General features: G+C 42.9%; 1 protein-coding gene across 1 annotated transcript in view; it reads left to right on the top strand.

The window, feature by feature from the left end:
* The first annotated feature begins 967 nt into the window (after positions 1-967).
* Positions 968-19801, top strand: part of TUBE1 (tubulin epsilon 1) — a 36643-nt gene continuing 17809 nt past the window's right edge. Inside the window, exons 1-5 of the mRNA XM_082252113.1 lie at positions 968-1103; positions 6716-6789; positions 9575-9627; positions 13374-13431; positions 18068-18183. Coding sequence (XP_082108239.1) covers positions 1079-1103; positions 6716-6789; positions 9575-9627; positions 13374-13431; positions 18068-18183 — 326 coding nt within the window. The 5' untranslated portion in view covers positions 968-1078. The remainder of the gene's footprint in view (positions 1104-6715; positions 6790-9574; positions 9628-13373; positions 13432-18067; positions 18184-19801) is intronic.

Below are 19801 nucleotides of genomic sequence, written 5' to 3'. Positions count from 1 at the left end.
AGAATTACCTACCCGTGAGAAAAACCTACCCCTCGTCACTTCCGGTGCACGGCACTGTATGTAATGCAGCGGTTACATTAAAATAACTGTGCTGCAATACGAGTCATCTCCGCTCCTGTCCCTGTCACTTCCCTGATCTCGGCAAGTAAATATAAAAGCGGCGGCGGGTGTATGAAAACATAAATCACGGAGCCACCAGCCGCTTTTATATTTACTAGCCCAGATCAGGGAAGTGACAGGGACAGGAGCGGAGATTACTCGTATTGCAGCCCAGCTGTTTTATGGAACCGCCGCGTGGGTAGGTTTTTTTCACAGTACACCGTGATCTTTTCATACTAGTGCGCATGCGCACTAGTCAGCTCCTCAGCTGTTCCATTAGGTATCCGGGGCTGGGAGCATGCGCACTGCTCAGCTGTTCCTGGCCGGAAGTGACGAGGGTAGGTTTTTCTCATGGGGTAGGTAATTCTCACGTTACACCGGCAGCCTTTGCACTCCGATACACACTATAATGAGTGGACACTATTAGTCCGCCCGCTAGTTGTCACCACCTCGGAGGCAGCCATGATGTTGGTTACTAGGCAGATAATCTCCACTCATTATAGCGTGTACAGGAGTGAATACGCTGCGCCTGTTCTGTGAAAACACCAAGTTGTTGAAATCTCCACTTTGGTCACTGTATGAATGGGTATTCACATCACCTATTTGCACACGAGCAAAGATAGAAAAAAGTAAACTGAAGCTAAAGAGAAACCAGCAAATCAAACCCTTCTAAAAACCCTTCTGGCAAAAGGCAGAGGTGAACCCTCCCTCGTCCCTCGTCTCTGCCTCCTTCCTCGGCTGCCATTTCTTTGTAGTAAGAAGAGCCTGTAGTGTTCTGCAAGGACTCCGCTAAAATGGCGTCTTCCAGCAGTTGACACCGTTGCTATGCCGCCAGGGAGCGCCAAGCACAACAGCTCAGGCTGCATGCTGGTACTCATGTAATGTGCGTCCGCCGTGTACACAGCACAAAAAGAAAGGTTCCTCCTGCACACAGGTCGGTGCTGTGAGCGGTAACTGGTGCTGTCAGTGCGGGAGAGGAATGACACAGTCTATAGTTGTACAAGGTGAGGAATAATGGAGAAACCGGAGGTAATAAATGTCTTCTTTACTTGTGTGCTTTTCTGTTTTCCTGCTGGTGACGTTCTAAAACTTTGCTCACTCTTCTAAACTGATACTGGCACGTTCCTGCTATAGAATTGTTCTGTAAGTGGGAATGCAATGGACCTGCTGTTCTGCAAGCTTTCTCAAACTTTTTTTCTTCATCGTTTAATAACCATCATGATCATTATATCCAGGGCACAGTGACACTGGGCTGTCATCATCATTATATCCAGGGCACAGTGACACTGGGCTGTCATCATCATTATATCCAGGGCACAGTGACACTGGGCTGTCATCATCATTATATCCAGGGCACAGTGACACTGGGCTATCATCATCATTATATCCAGGGCACAGTGACACTGGGCTGTCATTGTCATTATATCCAGGGCACAGTGACACTGGGCTATCATCATTATATCCAGGGCACAGTGACACTGGGCTATCATCATTATATCCAGGGCACAGTGACACTGGGCTGTCATCATCATTATATCCAGGGCACAGTGACACTGGGCTATCATCATTATATCCAGGGCACAGTGACACTGGGCTGTCATCATCATTATATCCAGGGCACAGTGACACTGGGCTATCATCATTATATTCAGGGCACAGTGACACTGGGCTATCATCATTATATCCAGGGCACAGTGACACTGGGCTGTCATCATCATTATATCCAGGGCACAGTGACACTGGGCTGTCATCATCATTATATCCAGGGCACAGTGACACTGGGCTGTCATCATCATTATATCCAGGGCACAGTGACACTGGGCTGTCATTGTCATTATATCCAGCTCACAGTGACACTGGGCTGTCATCATCATTATATCCAGGGCACAGTGACACTGGGCTGTCATTGTCATTATATCCAGGGCACAGTGACACTGGGCTGTCATCATTATATCCAGGGCACAGTGACACTGGGCTGTCATCGTCATTATATCCAGGGCACAGTGACACTGGGCTATCATCATCATTATATCCAGGGCACAGTGACACTGGGCTATCATCATCATTATATCCAGGGCACAGTGACACTGGGCTGTCATCATCATTATATCCAGGGCACAGTGACACTGGGCTATCATCATTATATCCAGGGCACAGTGACACTGGGCTGTCATCGTCATTATACCCAGGGCACAGTGACACTGGGCTATCATCATCATTATATCCAGGGCACAGTGGCACTGGGCTATCATCATCATTATATCCAGGGCACAGTGACACTGGGCTGTCATCATCATTATATCCAGGGCACAGTGACACTGGGCTATCATCATTATATCCAGGGCACAGTGACACTGGGCTGTCATCATCATTATATCCAGGGCACAGTGACACTGGGCTATCATCATTATATCCAGGGCACAGTGACACTGGGCTGTCATCATCATTATATCCAGGGCACAGTGACACTGGGCTGTCATTGTCATTATATCCAGCTCACAGTGACTATGGGCTGTCATCATCATTATATCCAGGGCACAGTGACACTGGGCTGTCATTGTCATTATATCCAGAGCACAGTGACACTGGGCTGTCATCATTATATCCAGGGCACAGTGACACTGGGCTGTCATCGTCATTATATCCAGGGCACAGTGACACTGGGCTATCATCATTATATCCAGGGCACAGTGACACTGGGCTGTCATTGTCATTATACCCAGGGCACAGTGACACTGGGCTATCATCATCATTATATCCAGGGCACAGTGACACTGGGCTATCATCATCATATCCAGGGCACAGTGACACTGGGCTATCATCATCATATCCAGGGCACAGTGACACTGGGCTGTCATCGTCATTATATCCAGGGCACTGTGACACTGGGCTATCATCGTCATATCCAGGGCACAGTGACACTGGGCTATCATCGTCATATCCAGGGCACAGTGACACTGGGCTATCATCATCATATCCAGGGCACAGTGACCCTATGCCATCATCATATCCAGGGCACAGTGACACTACACCATCATCATATCCAGGGCACAGTGACACTACGCCATCATCATATCCAGGGCATAGTCATACTACGCCATCATCCTCATCATATCCAGGGCACAGTGACACTACGCCATCATCATCAACTCCAGGGCACTGTGACACTAGGCCATCATCATCATCCAGGGCACAGTGACACTATGCCATCATCATCATATCAAGGGCACAGTTGCGCTGTGCAATTCACATGCAGTTCTGTGTGTTGCGATTTTAGCCCGTTTATCTTGATTGGGCTAAAATTACACGGTATGAAAGTCATGCATGCACTACTTTTGGAAACTCCCTACAACAGGATCGGTTGGTACTTCTATACCATATGATCCGGTTCAGGGCAAACATGCTGTGTTTGCCATCTGAGTTTGGGGTGTCAATAACTTAATATTGACAACGGCTGCAGATCGCAACTGCTGTGCATTTTGAAGGCAGTACAGAAAATACACATGGAATCACGCACCACACCGCATTCTGGTAGCACTGGCCCTTAGTAAACTAATTTATGCTTAGAAAAGACAATAGGAAAATTCCCCTATTTGTGGGACTTTATAGGCACTCAGGTATTGGTATGAGTAATACAGTTGCTCATTTGTCATGAATCCAGCAGGCTGTTCAGCCATACCATTTTGCTGTCTTCAAGCCCTTACAAGCAGGATCGCATAATGTGGGTTTCAGCTGTCCTCCTCTAGCACATCTTGAGGCTGACTAATATACAACAACAAACCTCTACCTTGCATGAATATGTATAACTGAGGAAATATTTCTCGGCACATCTCTGACACAGCATCTTTGGTGATTCGGCTGAGCAGTTTGATTACTTGGTTTTAACATTCTGATGGCAGGCCTATAGTCTCAATCATCACAGCAGAATATACCACTATCCAGGGTCCTCCCTGAAGAAGGAGTATCTGTCGCCACTCCGAAACTAGTTGGGACAATACATCAGGATTTTGTGATCAAATCAATACCTGCTGATTTGATGTATTTTACTTAGCTTGCCATGGTTTTATATGTCTATTTGTAATTTCTTAATAAAAGTTGATTAAATTATAGCAATTTGTTTATAATGTTACTCATACCAATACCTGAGTGCCTATAAAGTCCCACAAATAGGGGAATTTTCCTATTGTCTAGACATATTTGGGATGTGGCACCGTGGGAAGCATTCAACACAAGCACATTTTTCTTGTTATGCTTAGAAAACCTCTACTCTTGTAGAAATGTCTTGTATGTAATGTAGTATTGTAGAATTTTAGAAAAGGAGTATGCTATTGTCTGTAAAGGATTAGTAATGTTTTTTTATGTACTCCTGAAAGAGATCAGCTTAACCCTTAACCCTAGCACGCACAGGGAACATATGCTTCTCAACTTTATTCTCTGTTCTCATAGAGACTACACTACACAGTCACATGTTACTCTGAGTCACAGAGAGATTGCTGTAAAGAGTCCATGTTTGTACCACTTTCATAATCAGACTATGCATTAACCACTTGCCGACCGCTCCCTGAGCTGGTACTGCGGCAAAGTGGCTCGTTATCGTCTGGCAACGTAGACCAGACCCTCCCCTCTCTCGGCGGCGCGCGCGCGCCGCCGGAGGAACGCTCCCGCTGTATTCAGACACAGCGGGAGTCGGGCCAGGGAAGGAGAGGCGGTGATCACCGCCGCTCTTCCCCCATCGTCGGGATCGAGGGAGGAAATCCGCCCACTTGTGTAAAGAAAGCAGGCAGATCTCCTATGTGACAGGCAGGGACAGATTACAGGATTCATCATAGCTGAACTTGCGGTCTGTGTCACACAATCCCCCTCCCCCCCACACATGTCAGTAAGCACCAGGCATACATTTAACCCCTTAATCACCAATAAAGTTAACCCCTTCCCTGCCAGTGTCATTATTACAGTAACAGTGCATATTTTTAGCACTGATTACTGTAGTAATGTCACTGGTACCCCCAAAAGTGTCAAAAATGTCAGTTAGGGCTCTTTCACACGGGTGGTCCAATCAGATCCGCCTATCAGTTTTTTAGGCGGATCTGATCGGATCCTCCATGCAGCTCTATGGGGCAGCGGATGTCAGCAGAGACACCTCCGCTGACACCCGTATCCGATCCTGTCCGTGAAATCTGGACGGATGGAAACCCTATTTTTCCATCCATTCAGGTATCGGATCGGATCGGATGAGAGCAGACAGGCGGTCCACTCTCATCCAATCTCCCATAGAAGGCAGCGGGGGCTGTGACACCTCCCTCTCCGCACTGCAAGCGGAGACGTAGCTGTCATCCGCCGGCTCAGCAGGGATCGCGGATCGATCCCCGCTGAGCAGCACGGATCCGCCTACGGAGGCGGACCGTGTGAAAGAGCCCTAAGGGGTCCGATCTGTCCGCCGCAATGTCGCAGTCTCGCAAAAAAAATCGCAGATCACTGCCATTACAAATAAAAAAAAAATAAACAATAAAAGTTACAAATCTTTCCCGTAGTTAGTAAACGCGATAACTTTTGCGCAAACCAATCAAAATTGTGATTTTTTTTTTTTTTACCAAAAATATGTAGCAGAAAACAAATTGGCCTAAAATGTTAAAACATTTTGATTTTTAAATTTTTTTGGGGAATGTTATATATCAGAATGTAAAAAATATATATTTTTTTTCAAAATTGTCGCTCTTTTTTTCAAAAATTAAAAATCGCACAGGTGATCACATACCATCAAAAGAAAGCTCTATTTGTGGGGGACAAAAAGACATAAAGTTAATTTTGGTACAGCGTCGCACGACCGCGCAATTGTCCGTTAAATGAACGCAGTGCCGAATCGCAAAATATAGCCTGGTCAGGAATGGGGTAAAATCTTACGGTCTTAAAGCGGTTAAAAATACGCTCATTGAGAATTTTTTTGTCAAAGACATGTAGCTAAATACATTTTGGCCTAAATATATGACAAAAATTGAATATATTGGATATTTTTTAACTGTCAAAGTAGAAAATGCCAATTTTTTCGCAAAATTTTCGCTTTTTTTTTATTAATATCGCAAAAAATGAAAAGGTGATCAAATACCACCAAAAGGAAGCTCTGTTTGTGGGAAAAAAAGGACGTAAATTTCGTTTGGGTACAGGGTTGCATGACCCTGCAATTGTCAGTTAAAGTCGCGCAGTGCCAAGTTGTAAAGCAGGAAAATCCTCCTGTGGTAAAGTGGTTAACTAAGCACGCAATAAATTTGGACTTACTTTTATTTACCATCATTAAAAAAATAGTAAGTGTGCAGTTGCTTTGAGATCTTTGAGTTCCATTACTGAAGGGGAACATTATCTGTACTGATTTTAGATACTCACTAAGTGGGTTTCTTCCTGTAATCCAAAAAATACTTGTAAGGATTTAGCTTCCTTTAAAACTGTATTTTAGGGATAATAAATAGGGAGCTTCTTTGAGGGTGTGATTTGATCGTCTCTCTGCACTCTGTGTATATGTCATTGTACAAAAATGGGGCCATTTTATTTTTGCAAAATATGACCTAAGCAACAGAGCAATTCTGGAATATGCTTTGATTTGTATTGCTCTTATCTTGTGTAGTTGGACAGTGTGGAAATCAGATTGGGTGCAGGTTCTGGGACCTTGCGTTGAGAGAACATGCCGCCGTGAACAAGGTAAAACAACTTATTTTTTCAGATTTTTTATTGTTTTTAATCCAAGCTGACACATCCTGTATGTTTGAAGTTCCTTCACTGACTGGTACTTCAGAACAGTCCTGAGTGGTGGTACAAAACTAGAAAAGGTACTCTGGAGAATTAGGCCTGCAGGGATATCAATGGCAGCTCATCTTCAGCTTAACACAAAGCAAAGTAATACTTCATTAGGTGTTCATGTGGCTTCTTGTGCTGAGCTTTTTGGCTTAATGTATATTTCTGCTCATGGCCAATGCTGGGAACACATGTTCCACAAGGTCCACATTATGCAGCCCATGTGATCAAAAGACTTTAAAGTGCATTGTAATGGTTTAGAAATATAAAAGTGTTACAAGAATATTTCCATGCCAGTATTCACTCCAGAGATGTCAGCCTTAACAGCCCAGATCTGCGTGGCTACATTCAGGAGACTGGTGGAGACAGTGAAACAAAATCCATCCAAACACTAGCACACAGCAAACATAAAAATATAGGTGAACCATAAACCCAGGGACAGAATACCTAACTAATCAACCTAATAAACAGCCTAACTACATACAACATATACAGAAAGGCAGGGGAAAGCTGGAGCCGCAGGGAGTAGATGAGAAGAGAGAACCAAAACTTGGATTAGTAACAAGGGGGAGCAGATACATGGCAGCAGGAAACAGGGCAGGAGCAAGATCAGGATTAATGGCAAACAGAATCTGGCAGCAGCAAAACACTGGAGCAAGAGGCACTAGTAGGGGAGGGCCTAAATGCCCTCCCAGCAGCAAGCACCAGGTGGAAACTGATTACTGGGACCTGCTGGGAGACACCCACTGGTGTCCACTGAAATCACAACCTTGTGCTCTAGGAAGCACAGTGCCACAGGCAGGTGATCCAGGTCCTGACCGCTTCAGAGACTCTAGCATTTGTCAGTTAAATAACATGACATGAGCGGGATGGCAAAAATTTGGCTAGGAGGGAAGTCAACATTGTACAACCTGAGCTTAGCCTCTAAAGCTTGCTCCATGCATTACAAGTTGATTGTCAAATCTCCTTTAAAACTACCAACAACCACAGCCACCCTGACTAGGTACAATTGTGTAGGCAGGCACTTATGGTATATACAGTTAGTTGTTGATAGATCTAAAGGAGGTTGTACAGACATTGTATAATCAGTTTGTAACATGTGGATCCAGCCAAAAGTACCTCTAAAGGCTCCTGTCTGGTAGTCTAAAGGGTTTCAAATCCCATTGCTATGTGATTTCAGAAGTCTTTAATTTTCTTTTTGTTTTAAAGTTAATTTACCTCCCTTGAGTGAGCCAAAACCACCTTAACCGGTTAAGGACCGCCTGCCACATTTATACTGCAGCAGGCAGCCCCTCCTGCGTGAACTGACGTAGGTATACGTCGGTCGCACGCATGCAGCTAGGGGGCGAGCGCGCGCCGCCGGCTTGGCAGCGGAGACTCTGATGCACGGGGCAGGTGGCTTCGATTGCCACCTTGCACCCGTGATCATTCCCCGCTGAGAGAGAAGGACGGGCAGCTCTATGATCATTTACAGTTAGAAACAATCCCCTAGGCTCACATTTAACCCCTTGATCACCCACAGTGTTAACCCCCTTCCCTGCCAGTGTCATTAGTACAGTAACAGTGCATATTTTTAGCACTGATTACTGTAGTAATGTCACTGGTCCCCCCAAATGTGTCAAAAATGTCAGTTAGAGGTCCGATTTGTTGGCCGCAATGTCGCAGTCCCACTTAAAATCGCAGATCGCCGCCATTAATAGTAAAAAAAAAAAAACAATAAAAATGACATTTCTCGTAGTTTGTAGACACGATAACTTTGTGCAAACCAATCAAAATACGCTTATTGTGAATTTATTTTTACCAAAAATATGTAGCAGAAATCAAATTGGCCTAAAATGTTAAAAAATTTTGATTGTTACATTTTTTTTTTTTGGAATGTTATATAGCAGAAATTGAAAAATATTGTTTTTTTTTTTTTTTTTTTTTTTTTCATAATTGTCGCTCTTTTTTTGTTTGTAGCGCAAAAAATTTAAATTGCAGAGGTGATCAAATACCACCAAAAGAAAGCTCTATTTGTGGGAAAAAAAGGACATCAATTTTATTTGGGTACAGCATTGCATGACCGCGCAATTGTCCGTTAAAATAACGCAGTACCGAATCGCAAAAAATGGCCTGGTCATTAAGGGGGCAAATCCTTCCGGTCCAGTGGTTAATTTGTGCCTTACACACTCTTTTCCCAGTCAGTCACAGTGTGGAGGGGGTACAGTAGCACAGTGGATTCTGCCAATCCAGAAAGCACTGGGCAGAACTAGTTGATAGCCACACCCCCTGATCCCACTGTAGTGCAAGCAAATCCGGCCTACATGACGGACAATCGGACAATGCTGCTTTAAATTGAGTTGCAGTGCAGAAGTGTCCCCCCCCCCCCCCCCCCAATCGCAGGAAGCTATATTAGGTTAACTAAACTGGCAGGATCACTTGGTATTTTTGAGAATTTGTAGGGGAAATAAGGTAAATTGGTCACTGCAGATGCAACTTATACTTTTTGGGATGCCATAGTTCTATTTTAAAGAGCTTCACAGGGATTGTTTAAAGGCTAAGACAGGTACTCTTGTAAGTTTGTGATTAGGATCACTTCAAATGAATTTACTTCTTTTACTGTTGAATAAATGTAACCAGAAGCAAAACATATATATATATATATATATATATATATATATATATATCTCATTTTAAATTTTTTTTTTTTCAGAAAGGAATTTACGATGAAGCTCTGTGCAGCTTTTTTAGAAATGTTGACACAAGGTAAGGCTTATGGTTTATACCAGAAAATAAGAAATTTTAAACATGCTACTAGTACAGCCCTAAAAGATTATTATGCATAATCTGGAGTATTTGATGTTGCTAGTTTTGTGGATCCCTTGTCTTAGAAATAATTGCAGTTAGCTTTATAACTGTCAGGTTGGTGAATTAATTTAAAATCTGATCGTAGTGGTTCAAAGTGTTCTTTGGCCCATTGACATCGTGCTTGTGAGGATCATGTAGTTTGATTTGCTGGCCAATATCTGCATCCATTCACGCATGACCATTTTCCTGCAGCAAAACACATGAATGAAATTGGGTTTAGAAATCCCATTCTTTCCCCCCTGTGTTTTCGGGGGTGTGGCCAAGAGGAAACGGCGTATCGTGTATGGTGGACGTGCCCAAGGTTTGCAGATTCTAGATCCGTACCTACAATTTATTTATTCCCTCACAGGGACGATTTTCACTAAGTCCCTGCAACAGGCAGTCCTCACACCCACCCAACGCCTAATAGCCTTCATTTTTACAGCAGCCAGAATAACAATCACAAGATCTTGGAAATCCCGGGTACTATATTTTGACCTCTTTAAAGAATAAATTGTCTTGGATAATGGTAAACAAATGCCTCTCTGTCATTCTACAGGACAAGCTTCCCCGATTTGAAAAAAACCTGGGACCCCTGTTTCACCTAACTGACGGGGCCAGCCTCCTCTAATCTGAGGCTAACTACTTTGCGCCCTAGAAAAGACTCGCTGTCTCTTTTCCCTTTCTTCTTCCTTCACATCTTTTTTCTTGCCTCTTTCTCTTTTTCCTATGACGTAGGGCCGCTGGTTGGCCGCAATTGGTCCCACTCCCCATTTGAGGGGTTTCATTGTACACATAAAGACCCGCTACCATGGTCAGTTCATGACTGGGTTGACCCCTCGTCTTGGATGAAGGCGTCCTCCAGTCATGCAGTTCCTCTTTCGGAGGATGTATTTCTTATTACTAGGAATTATAGTCACAGCCCAAAACGACGTTATACCTATACGGTTCCTTAGCGATCAGTGGTGTATATTATTATGTTATCATGTACTGGTACTTTTCTATATGTTATTGTATGTTTTTATATCTGTGTAGTTAATAACCTTAATAAAAATGTGTGGGAAAATAAATCCAATTATGTCCTATGTGACTGGTTTGCATCTATGCCGTACAGTTAGGGTATGTTTAAGGGGAACTACTATATATGAGGCATTTCACATCCACTTGTGTGTATTACGTCATGTGTTGTAATTTACACAAAAGGGACGATTCACACTAGTGCAATGCCATGCATCGCATGTGATTCGCACTGCATTGCTGTGCAGATCACATGCAATGTCTGTACGATGTGATTTCAGCCATACACACTGTATGGCTGAAATCGCATTGCATTCGCACCAGGATGGTGCAGGACCCTTTTTTTGGGTCCTTACTGGAATTGGATCACATGGGTGTTCACACACTGCGATCTGCAAACCGATCTGGGGGTGCCATTAACTTTACATTGACACCCCCAGCGATTCACAGATCTCAGTTTGAACCACTGTGCGATTCAGGTGCGATGCAGGAACCGGCACTGGATCGCAGGGTTTCCTGCATCGCGCCAGTGTGAACCAGGACTTAGTGTGAATAGGCCCCTAGTCAATAGTCCTATAGCTTGCGTCAGGTAATAGCACTGCCCTTACCAAGACCTCTTCACCGATGCCTCCTTGGCTATTAAATTTGTCATGAAAGAAACATGACTGTCATTTTGACCTTTCTTTCTGACAATGATAGCTAGTCATACTGACTTTCTGGCTTCAATATTTTAACTCTTACATGCCTAGAGTAGAGATCATTAAAACCTAGACACACTGGCCAACTTAAAGTGGTTGTACCCGAGAAATCAAAATTAAAATGAACATTCTACCAAATTAGACAAAGCAGCAGAAGTCCTCTGTCCCCATTCTGGCCAGAAAAGGAGCAGCTGTTCATCTAAAATCTTCATCAGTTTCCTACTGTCAAACAATCAGACATATTAAAAAAAAAAAAAAGGTGTTGACTCGCCCCCTCCCCTGTGACTGACATACTTAATTAGAATACACATGCAAAAGCATGAAAGAAGGGGTTGTGTCTCCCAAAGCCGTACATACAGTACATCTACAAAGATCCTTCCCCCTAACTCCTCCTGCTCCCCTTGGACTGTGCTCAGCGCCTCAGCATTGTGGCAATTGAGGATGTCACATGGTGCCTTTCCCAGGGGTCAGATTGGATGAGAGTTGTGAAGGGTTTTGCCAGGTGACGTGCGATTGCGCCATCCCTCCATGAGCCTGGTCTTTTGCAGGAGCACCTGGGAGACAGAGGAAGCTAGGAGATTTGTGGGGGCTTCTACAGCTGGGAGTGGAGTCAATTGATGCCACGACTCCATCTTCTGAGCTCAGGGTCACCAACACGCCCACAGAACTGGAGATATTCGGGCTCCCGTAATGGGAATACACAGTGAAATACAGAGGTAAAAAAAGCAATTACGGTATTTGTTGTGTGTTCCCTGCGCTGTCTAACCATAAAGTGCCTAATGTATGTCCTTATTCATTATGCGATATTATACAATAACATAATGTTTAAACCACAATGCAAAATTGTTATAGAAAATTAAAAAATAAAGTGTAATCCGTGCAAAATATGTGCATAGGTCCTTTAAAGCGCTGGGTATCTTATTCTTCAAGTGTATTCCAAAAAGTGCCATTGTGCTCCCCTCCATGTGCCCTCACTCACCGACCTAAAATTGGGTTAAGCGTCTGTGTTTTAAGAGCAATCCTCCAATGGTTAAGAATGTTGTTTTTTTTCTTTCCTTCTTTTTCTTTTGTGACTCCTGCAGGTAGGTCAAAGAACCTCATATTAGAGTAGGGAACTCCCTACCCTCATATGCTACAATCCAGCACGTATTGCAACCTTGGATGCCCTCCATAGATACACTGAAGGAATGATGGTAGACATTAAAGTGCAGGAAATGGGTTATTTACAGAAGCACCAGGTGAAGTTAAAGTGTAAGTCCACCCTAAAACTAAAATCCCTGCATCTATAGACATCCACGATCTAACACTAACCTATCTAGTCCTGTAAAGAAGAAATCAGTATACTTACCTTTTTTGAAGCTGATCCAATCCGGTCCAGTCTCCAGCGGCAAAAGCTCTGCAGAGGACAACAGTTGTGAAATGAATGGGAAGTGACGTCACCCAAACACTTACTATGGCGCTTCTGTTGTCGGATGTGTCCTCTGCACCCGCCATCACAGCTAAGCCGTGGCTGACAGCTCAGCATGGGATTGGGTTGGATCAGCTTAAAAAAAGGTATGTATACTTATTTCTTCTTTACAGGGCTTGATAGGTTAGTGTTAGATCGTGGATGTCTGTAGATGCAGGGATTTTAGTGTTAGGGTGGACTTATTCTTTAAAGGAAAAAAAGCAAGAAAAAGGAAAACTAACACAGCTGCTGCATTACATTTTTGGGGGTTTTCGATATAGGAGTCTGTGATGTGAGAGGATGCAAACCTATTGTCTTAGGGAACTGTTACTGCCAGAGAGGAAAAATCATATGTAAAAATACTCTTTAGGCAAAAGTGCAATGTACAACAAGATCTCGGTATTTAGACATTGTAAAATGCTTACCAGTGTCCCAGTTTTTTTGCAGTGAATAGGAGAGCTGTTTAAATATTGTTTAAAAAGAAAACTGTCTTTGTTTTCCAGAACTGAAACTGTCAGACCAGATGTTCAAAGAGGGAAGATTTGCTCACTTAAAGCACGGGTAAGACAAATGAAACTGATTGCATCTTGAATTACCATCTCTAAAAGTACCAGTGTTGTTATGACTGCATAATAAAGTAGCTTCTGTCCTGCTGATCACACAATGTACAACCATGGATATCACAGAATCTAATGGAGGCATTTATTACAGATAATTCTAAGTCATGTGCAACCCAATTTATGCTTCGAACCAATTTAGCACTTTACTCATACTCTTATTCATTGATTGGCAGGGATATACCTTGTTAAATATGCGGTATGTTTTAAACTACTGTAATTAAACTACTTTCTGAAATCCCAGATGCACTTCAGCTTTAGCTATAACATTTTAAATGGAAAATGACTGTACATACACAGGAAGACATAAACACCTGTGTTCTTTAAGTGGCATCCACCAAAAATATCCTTTTTGAGGAGGACCAGCAAAATAGTCCTTCTGGTAAGCCTTTCTGTCAATTGCTGCAAGGATCCTCCAAGGTTTCTGGACATCCAAACCACAACAGATGGGAAAGAAATCCAACTAGAAGAGAGGAGCAGAGAGCACCTCTAGGAGTATCTTCCACAATCAATTTAAAAAAAAAAAGGTAAAACACTGGAAGCTTGTCTTTTACATTGGCCTGGATAATACACACAAGGGATGATTTACTAGAACTGGAGAGTGCAAAATTTGGTGCAGCTCTGCATAGAAACCAATCCGCTTCCAGGCTTTTTTTTATCAAAGCTTAACCACTTAAGCCCTGGAAGATTTTACCCCCTTCCTGACCAGGGCCTATTTTGCGATTTGGAATTGCGTGATTTTAATGGCCATTTGCCCGGTCGTGCGATGCTGTACCCAAATGAAATTGACTTCCTTTTTTTCCCACAAACAGAGCTTTCTTTTGGTGGTATTTGATCACCTGTGCGATTTTTTTGATCATGCGCTATAAACAAAAAAAGAGCGACAATTTTGCAAAAATAACAATATTTTTAAAAAAAATTTTATATGAAATTCCCCCCCAAAAAAATGTAAAAATCTAAATTTTTTAACATTTTAGGCCAATTTGTTTTCTGCTACATATGTTTGGTAAAAAAAAATCGCAAAAAGCGTATTTAGATCGGTTTGCGCAAAAGTTATTGCGTTTACTAACTAAGGGAAAGATTTTAATCATTTTTTATTGTTTTTTATTTTTATCGAGTAATGGCGGCGATCTGCGTTTTTTTTTTTTTTTTTTTTGCGGTACTGCGACATTGCGGCGGACAGATCGGACGCTTGACTGACATTTTTGACACTTTTGGGGGTACCAGTGACATTACTACAGTAATCAGTGCTATACATATGCACTGTTACTATAAAAATGACACTGGGATGGAAGGGGTTAACTTTATTGGAGAGGGAGGGTTTAAGTGTGTCACTAGGGGCGTGCTTCTTACTGTGATTGGATGTGGCTTTGTGTGTAACAGCACAGATCAACGGTCTTACATAGCAGGACCGAGTGATCAGTGCTTTTACACAGGGGAGAGTGACAGGCGGCTTTGTTTACATTAGCTGCCTGCCTTTCTCCCTCTCCACCCGACGATCGCGAGTGACCGGCGGACATCGGGTCCGCCGGTCACATGCACCGGCTTCTTCGGGTACGAGCGGGAGCGCGCCTCCGGCGGCGCGCGCTGGCCCCCTATTTGCTCCCAGGCTAGTGACGTACCGGTACGTCACTTTGCCTGGGAGGGGCTGACCACCGCCGTATATAGTCGGGCGGCGGTCGGCAAGTGGTTAATAGAATAAGCTGAAATTAGAAGCTGATTGGCTAACATGCAGAGCTGCGCTAGATTTTGCACTTTTGCACACAAGTTTTAGTAAATGGTTTTTAGTAAATCAACCCCAAAGTGTATCTTGGCTATGCACAAATCATGACGTAGAGGAAGGAAGTTTTCCCAAACAACTTCCACGCATGATATTTATATGAAAGAAAAAGCAGTTTACCAAGATACACTCCTTGTGTTATCCCAGCCATTGAAGAAGGTGAGCTTCCAGTGTTTTATTTCAATTAAATCTGGAGGATATTCTTAGTTGCACTTTCTGATTCTTCATACTTTTTGAAAAGCTGAGCTCTTTCTTAGTTTCCTTTATTATTATTATTATTATTATTATTATTATTTATATAAGAGTTTATTGAACAATCTTAATATAAAACTATGTACAGAGACAGTACAGAAAACTGGAATTTTTCACAGAAATTTGATCAGTCAGTTGCACGCTTAGTCACTGGTAATGGATTTCAGCAACCTTAATGTGATAAATGTGGTCTAGTAGAGGCTACACTGTATATTGATCCCTTCATGTGGCTGATCTGGGTGTGAGCAAGTAGGGGTGTATTTAAATATCCTTTGACCTGGGAGAATGGACCTACTAAAGATTCTGCTAGGAAGGGAGTACATAGTAACAAAGGGAAACAAAAGTAGACAGGCTCAGAAGAGGAAAGAGAGGATTGGGGGGGGGGGGGGTAGACTTGGTTAGTCACTGAGAGGAGCGCCCATCTTGTCTATTTCATGAGTTAATGGTCCATAATATGTCACAGTTGGCTTCTGAAACAGTCAGTGCTCATGTAATTAATCCAAATGCTTCAGGTTGATGCACATTGGTTGCATTTGTTTTGGAATCAAGCTGCCTGCTCCTCCATGCAAGTGGGTACATTTGGGAACCCATCCCTAATAGTAAGGGGGTTGTTAGTTCTCCAGCATTTGGTTATCACCATTCTAGCTGCTATAAGAAAAATGCATAAATTAGACCCTTCTTGGCATTTGAAATTAATCCTGGGAGCATGGGGAGGAGGGCAGTTTCTGGTGTCCCCGAGATTGAAAGGCTCCTGTTCATATATTGTGAAGATCTTTGTCCAGAGATGTGTGACCACCAGATATGTAGTCTAGTACCCTTTTCTGTCACGCAACACCAAAAACAGTCCTACACTGAGTGAAAATATTTTTTATGCTAATTTCTAATTTGCAAAATTTGTAAAGTTTTAACTGATTAGGCTGTTAATAACATTTAATTTTTCAGACTACTGATGAGCAACTAAATATGCATAATAGGCTACACAGAAACAGGCTTTATTTAATAAGGCAGGAAGGTTAAAGTGCTAATTGCAATAGCAACATGGTGACATGTTGCTGCTCTCCCCAGCTTTCTCATGTGCTCCCAAGGTGGTTTGATTCTGTACCCCCAGGCGGTGAGTCCCTGACACCCTTGGCTCACAGAAAGTAAGTTAATGAAGTTGGGCATCATTCAGCATATAAGAGGACCAACACCAGATCACAGAGTGGGGAATCTGTTGGGAGATAGAGTATTACAGTGAGAATTGTTTTTTTTTTTATTTTGTGCTTGAGCAGGAATCAAGCTTTAAAACAGACCTGCCATGTGATAAAAGGTTGTGAACTGACTGATGATTTATACTACAGTCATCCCTAGGACATTTTAAATTCATGGTGGTGCTCCTATGCTAAGAGCGCCAAATATATGGTTTTGCAGTAACCAGTCCCTTTTCTTTTCCCTTGTTTCCTTATTGGCTGCACATTTCAGTGAGGAAAGTGGAAGGAGCAGGCTACAGAATGACCATTAGAAATGTAATCTCTTAAGTGCTTGTAGAAAAATTTAGCTTAGCATGTGTTCAGGCAGTCCTGTATCATCTGGTAGCCATTGACTACTTTTCACCACTTACCAGGTGCACTTTACAGTTCTTTACATTTGGACATCAAACCAGAGTACTTGGTAAATATTTTGGTGGCTTATGAAGAATCTTTATGCTAGAAGCTGAAGGAACCTTAGCCGAATGACTCTAAGCACCCCTTACCACGCTCACATTGGAGAACAGTAATAGCAGGACCAGCATCTATGTGCACAGGTCCACTGATTGGTAGAATCTTGTTCATGTGGGTTACAACTAGTGGTGCACCGAAATGGAAATTCCAGTGCCGAAACCGAAAATTCAGGATGCACTTTGCCGAAACTGATGGTTTTTAAAAATATATATATATATATATATATTTTTAAAATAATTGTGTTATTTTTGACTTTTTAATTAATATCATGAATTTAATGAAGTATAAATTTATTATTGCCCATTATCATCGCCTTTTGAAGCCGTGTTAAAAACCCTTCTTGCTGCACTTTTGTTGCATATTTGGTCAATTTAAAAAAACGCACCTCCCAACTGGAATTTATTGAAAACGCAACAAGAATGCAAAAAAATTTTTTTGAGTCACATGACCTATGTAAAAAAAAAAAAAAAAACACATAAGCATGGTAAAATCACAGCAAGATGGCAGGTGTTTTCGGCAACCGTTATCCGCACTTTCTTTCTTTCGGCACAATGCTGAAAACCTTATTTTCGACCGACTATTTTCGGCACCTGAAAATTTGGTGCATCACTAGTTAGAACACTTTCATCGCTTTTTCCAAAGACTTACTATTATGCTTTTTTGTGCTTAGGATATACTTTAACATTTTGAAAGTTTATGCTCCTTTTCACATTCCGGAAATCAAGTGGGTAATAAGCATAACAGTATTAAAAGTCCCTCAGAAACACATGAGAAACCACTATATTTTGCTTTGCCTAGTGCCTGTAAATACAGTACTCAATGTCATGCTAAATGTGTTTTTTCCCTAGGCTGTCTTGATAGATATGGAAGAAGGTGTTGTAAATGAGATATTACAAGGGCCTCTTCGAGACCTTTTTGATAGCAAGCAGCTCATTACTGATGTATCAGGCTCAGGAAATAATTGGTAAGACCTTAACACTACATATCTGTAGGGCTACTGAATTAAAATTCATACAGGTCCGATCAGTAAACTTGTTTTCTTCCAGCAGAGGTCCGAATTGCATATTTGTGGAATGTCTCAGATCCTTCCCATTACAGCAAACTCATTATATATCACAATGCCTTTCTTACATCAGTGTCTTCAGTCCCCTGCAGTCCCTTATATCACATCCGTTTTTTCTTCACATTGTTGTCCACTGCCCACTTTGCATCACCTCCCACAGCAGAGTCCACTTCACATCAACCCCCCAGCACTTTCCCCCATTATACATCACCCCCTACAGCACTTGCTCCCTTTTACATCCCATCTCCTCCCCTCCACAGACCTGCCCTGCTTCAAATCACCCCCCTCAGCACTGCCCCCTTTTACATCACATCTCACCCCCTCACAGCACTGCCCCCCTTTTAGATCTCTCTCCACAGCATTGCTCCTCCTTTATTCCCCCCCCCCACAGCACTGTTCCAAGTAATATCTCCCCCCGCCCCACAGCACATTTTTTCCCAAAGGCACTTGTCCTCTTCCCCCCCCTTTACATCTCCTTCCCCCACCACAATAATGTGCTCTGCACCCCCCACATCTGCCCCCCTTTCAAATCAGTCCCTCCCACACACACACACACACAGCACTGCCCCCTTCATGTCACCCCCCAGTCTGCCCCCCCACCAACCTTCACAGCCATGTCCTCTTGCCTATTCTCTCCTATGTTACTCAGAGTGGGAGGCACAGCAGCACTGGATAGAGGGTGGAGTTTCCAGGGTCCACTTTTTATATTAAGCTAGTGATTGGTTTCTAGGACCGCCCAGCATCCTAGCAACCAGTTATCTGCTAGTTAATCTAGAAAGGTAACTCATGCAGCTACCGCTCCCACCCTCTATCCAGTGCGGCTGTGCCTCCTGATCACCGTTCATTGCAATCCTGCCTCTCACTCTCCGCACTGCCCTGAGAATTATAGCTGTGGAGGCCAGGGGAAGGAAGGCTCCTAAATGGCGTGACCACGGGTCCGAATGGAACAGTGGCTCAGTCCGGACCTAGACCACGGTCCTCTAGTGATGCCTGCTGTAGAGTATTGGTCCACAAATAATGGCCTGGGAGCCACAACTTGCTGTCCAGTTTAATTTAGTATTGTTTATGGCACCCTTTCAACAGGGAATTAATCTTTGTCTGTCTGCAAAACCAGATGTCACAGATGCACATGCTACATACTGTGTATATCTTGTATAACGTTTAACATATCAAAGTAGTTTCAAAAGTACCTTTCTCTCTTTTTAAATCTGCAGCTTTTATTAGAATAATACCTGCCAATCTTGCCATGGTGGTCCTTGTTTCAGGCACTTCCTGTTAAAGGGTGACAAAACTCTGTCTCCAAATTATTATTTTGCTTTGATTCCCTGTCACATGCTTCCTGTGGAGACTATAACCAGCCCTGCATATACTAAGTGTACACGCATGTTCTGCTGGTGTCACTATCAGGAAACCTGTCCTGAACAATGACTTGCAGTGTAGACAGGAAGCTGGGATCAGCAATGCTGGGATTTAGATTGTAAGCTCTAACGAGCAGGGCCCTCTGATTCCTTTTGTTCCA

This window comes from Pelophylax lessonae (assembly GCF_965119305.1).
Source record: "Pelophylax lessonae genome assembly, chromosome: 3".
Classification (NCBI taxonomy): Eukaryota; Metazoa; Chordata; class Amphibia; order Anura; family Ranidae; genus Pelophylax; species Pelophylax lessonae.
Note: the sequence above shows the minus strand (reverse complement) of the source record. Positions and strands in the feature narration are given on the sequence as shown.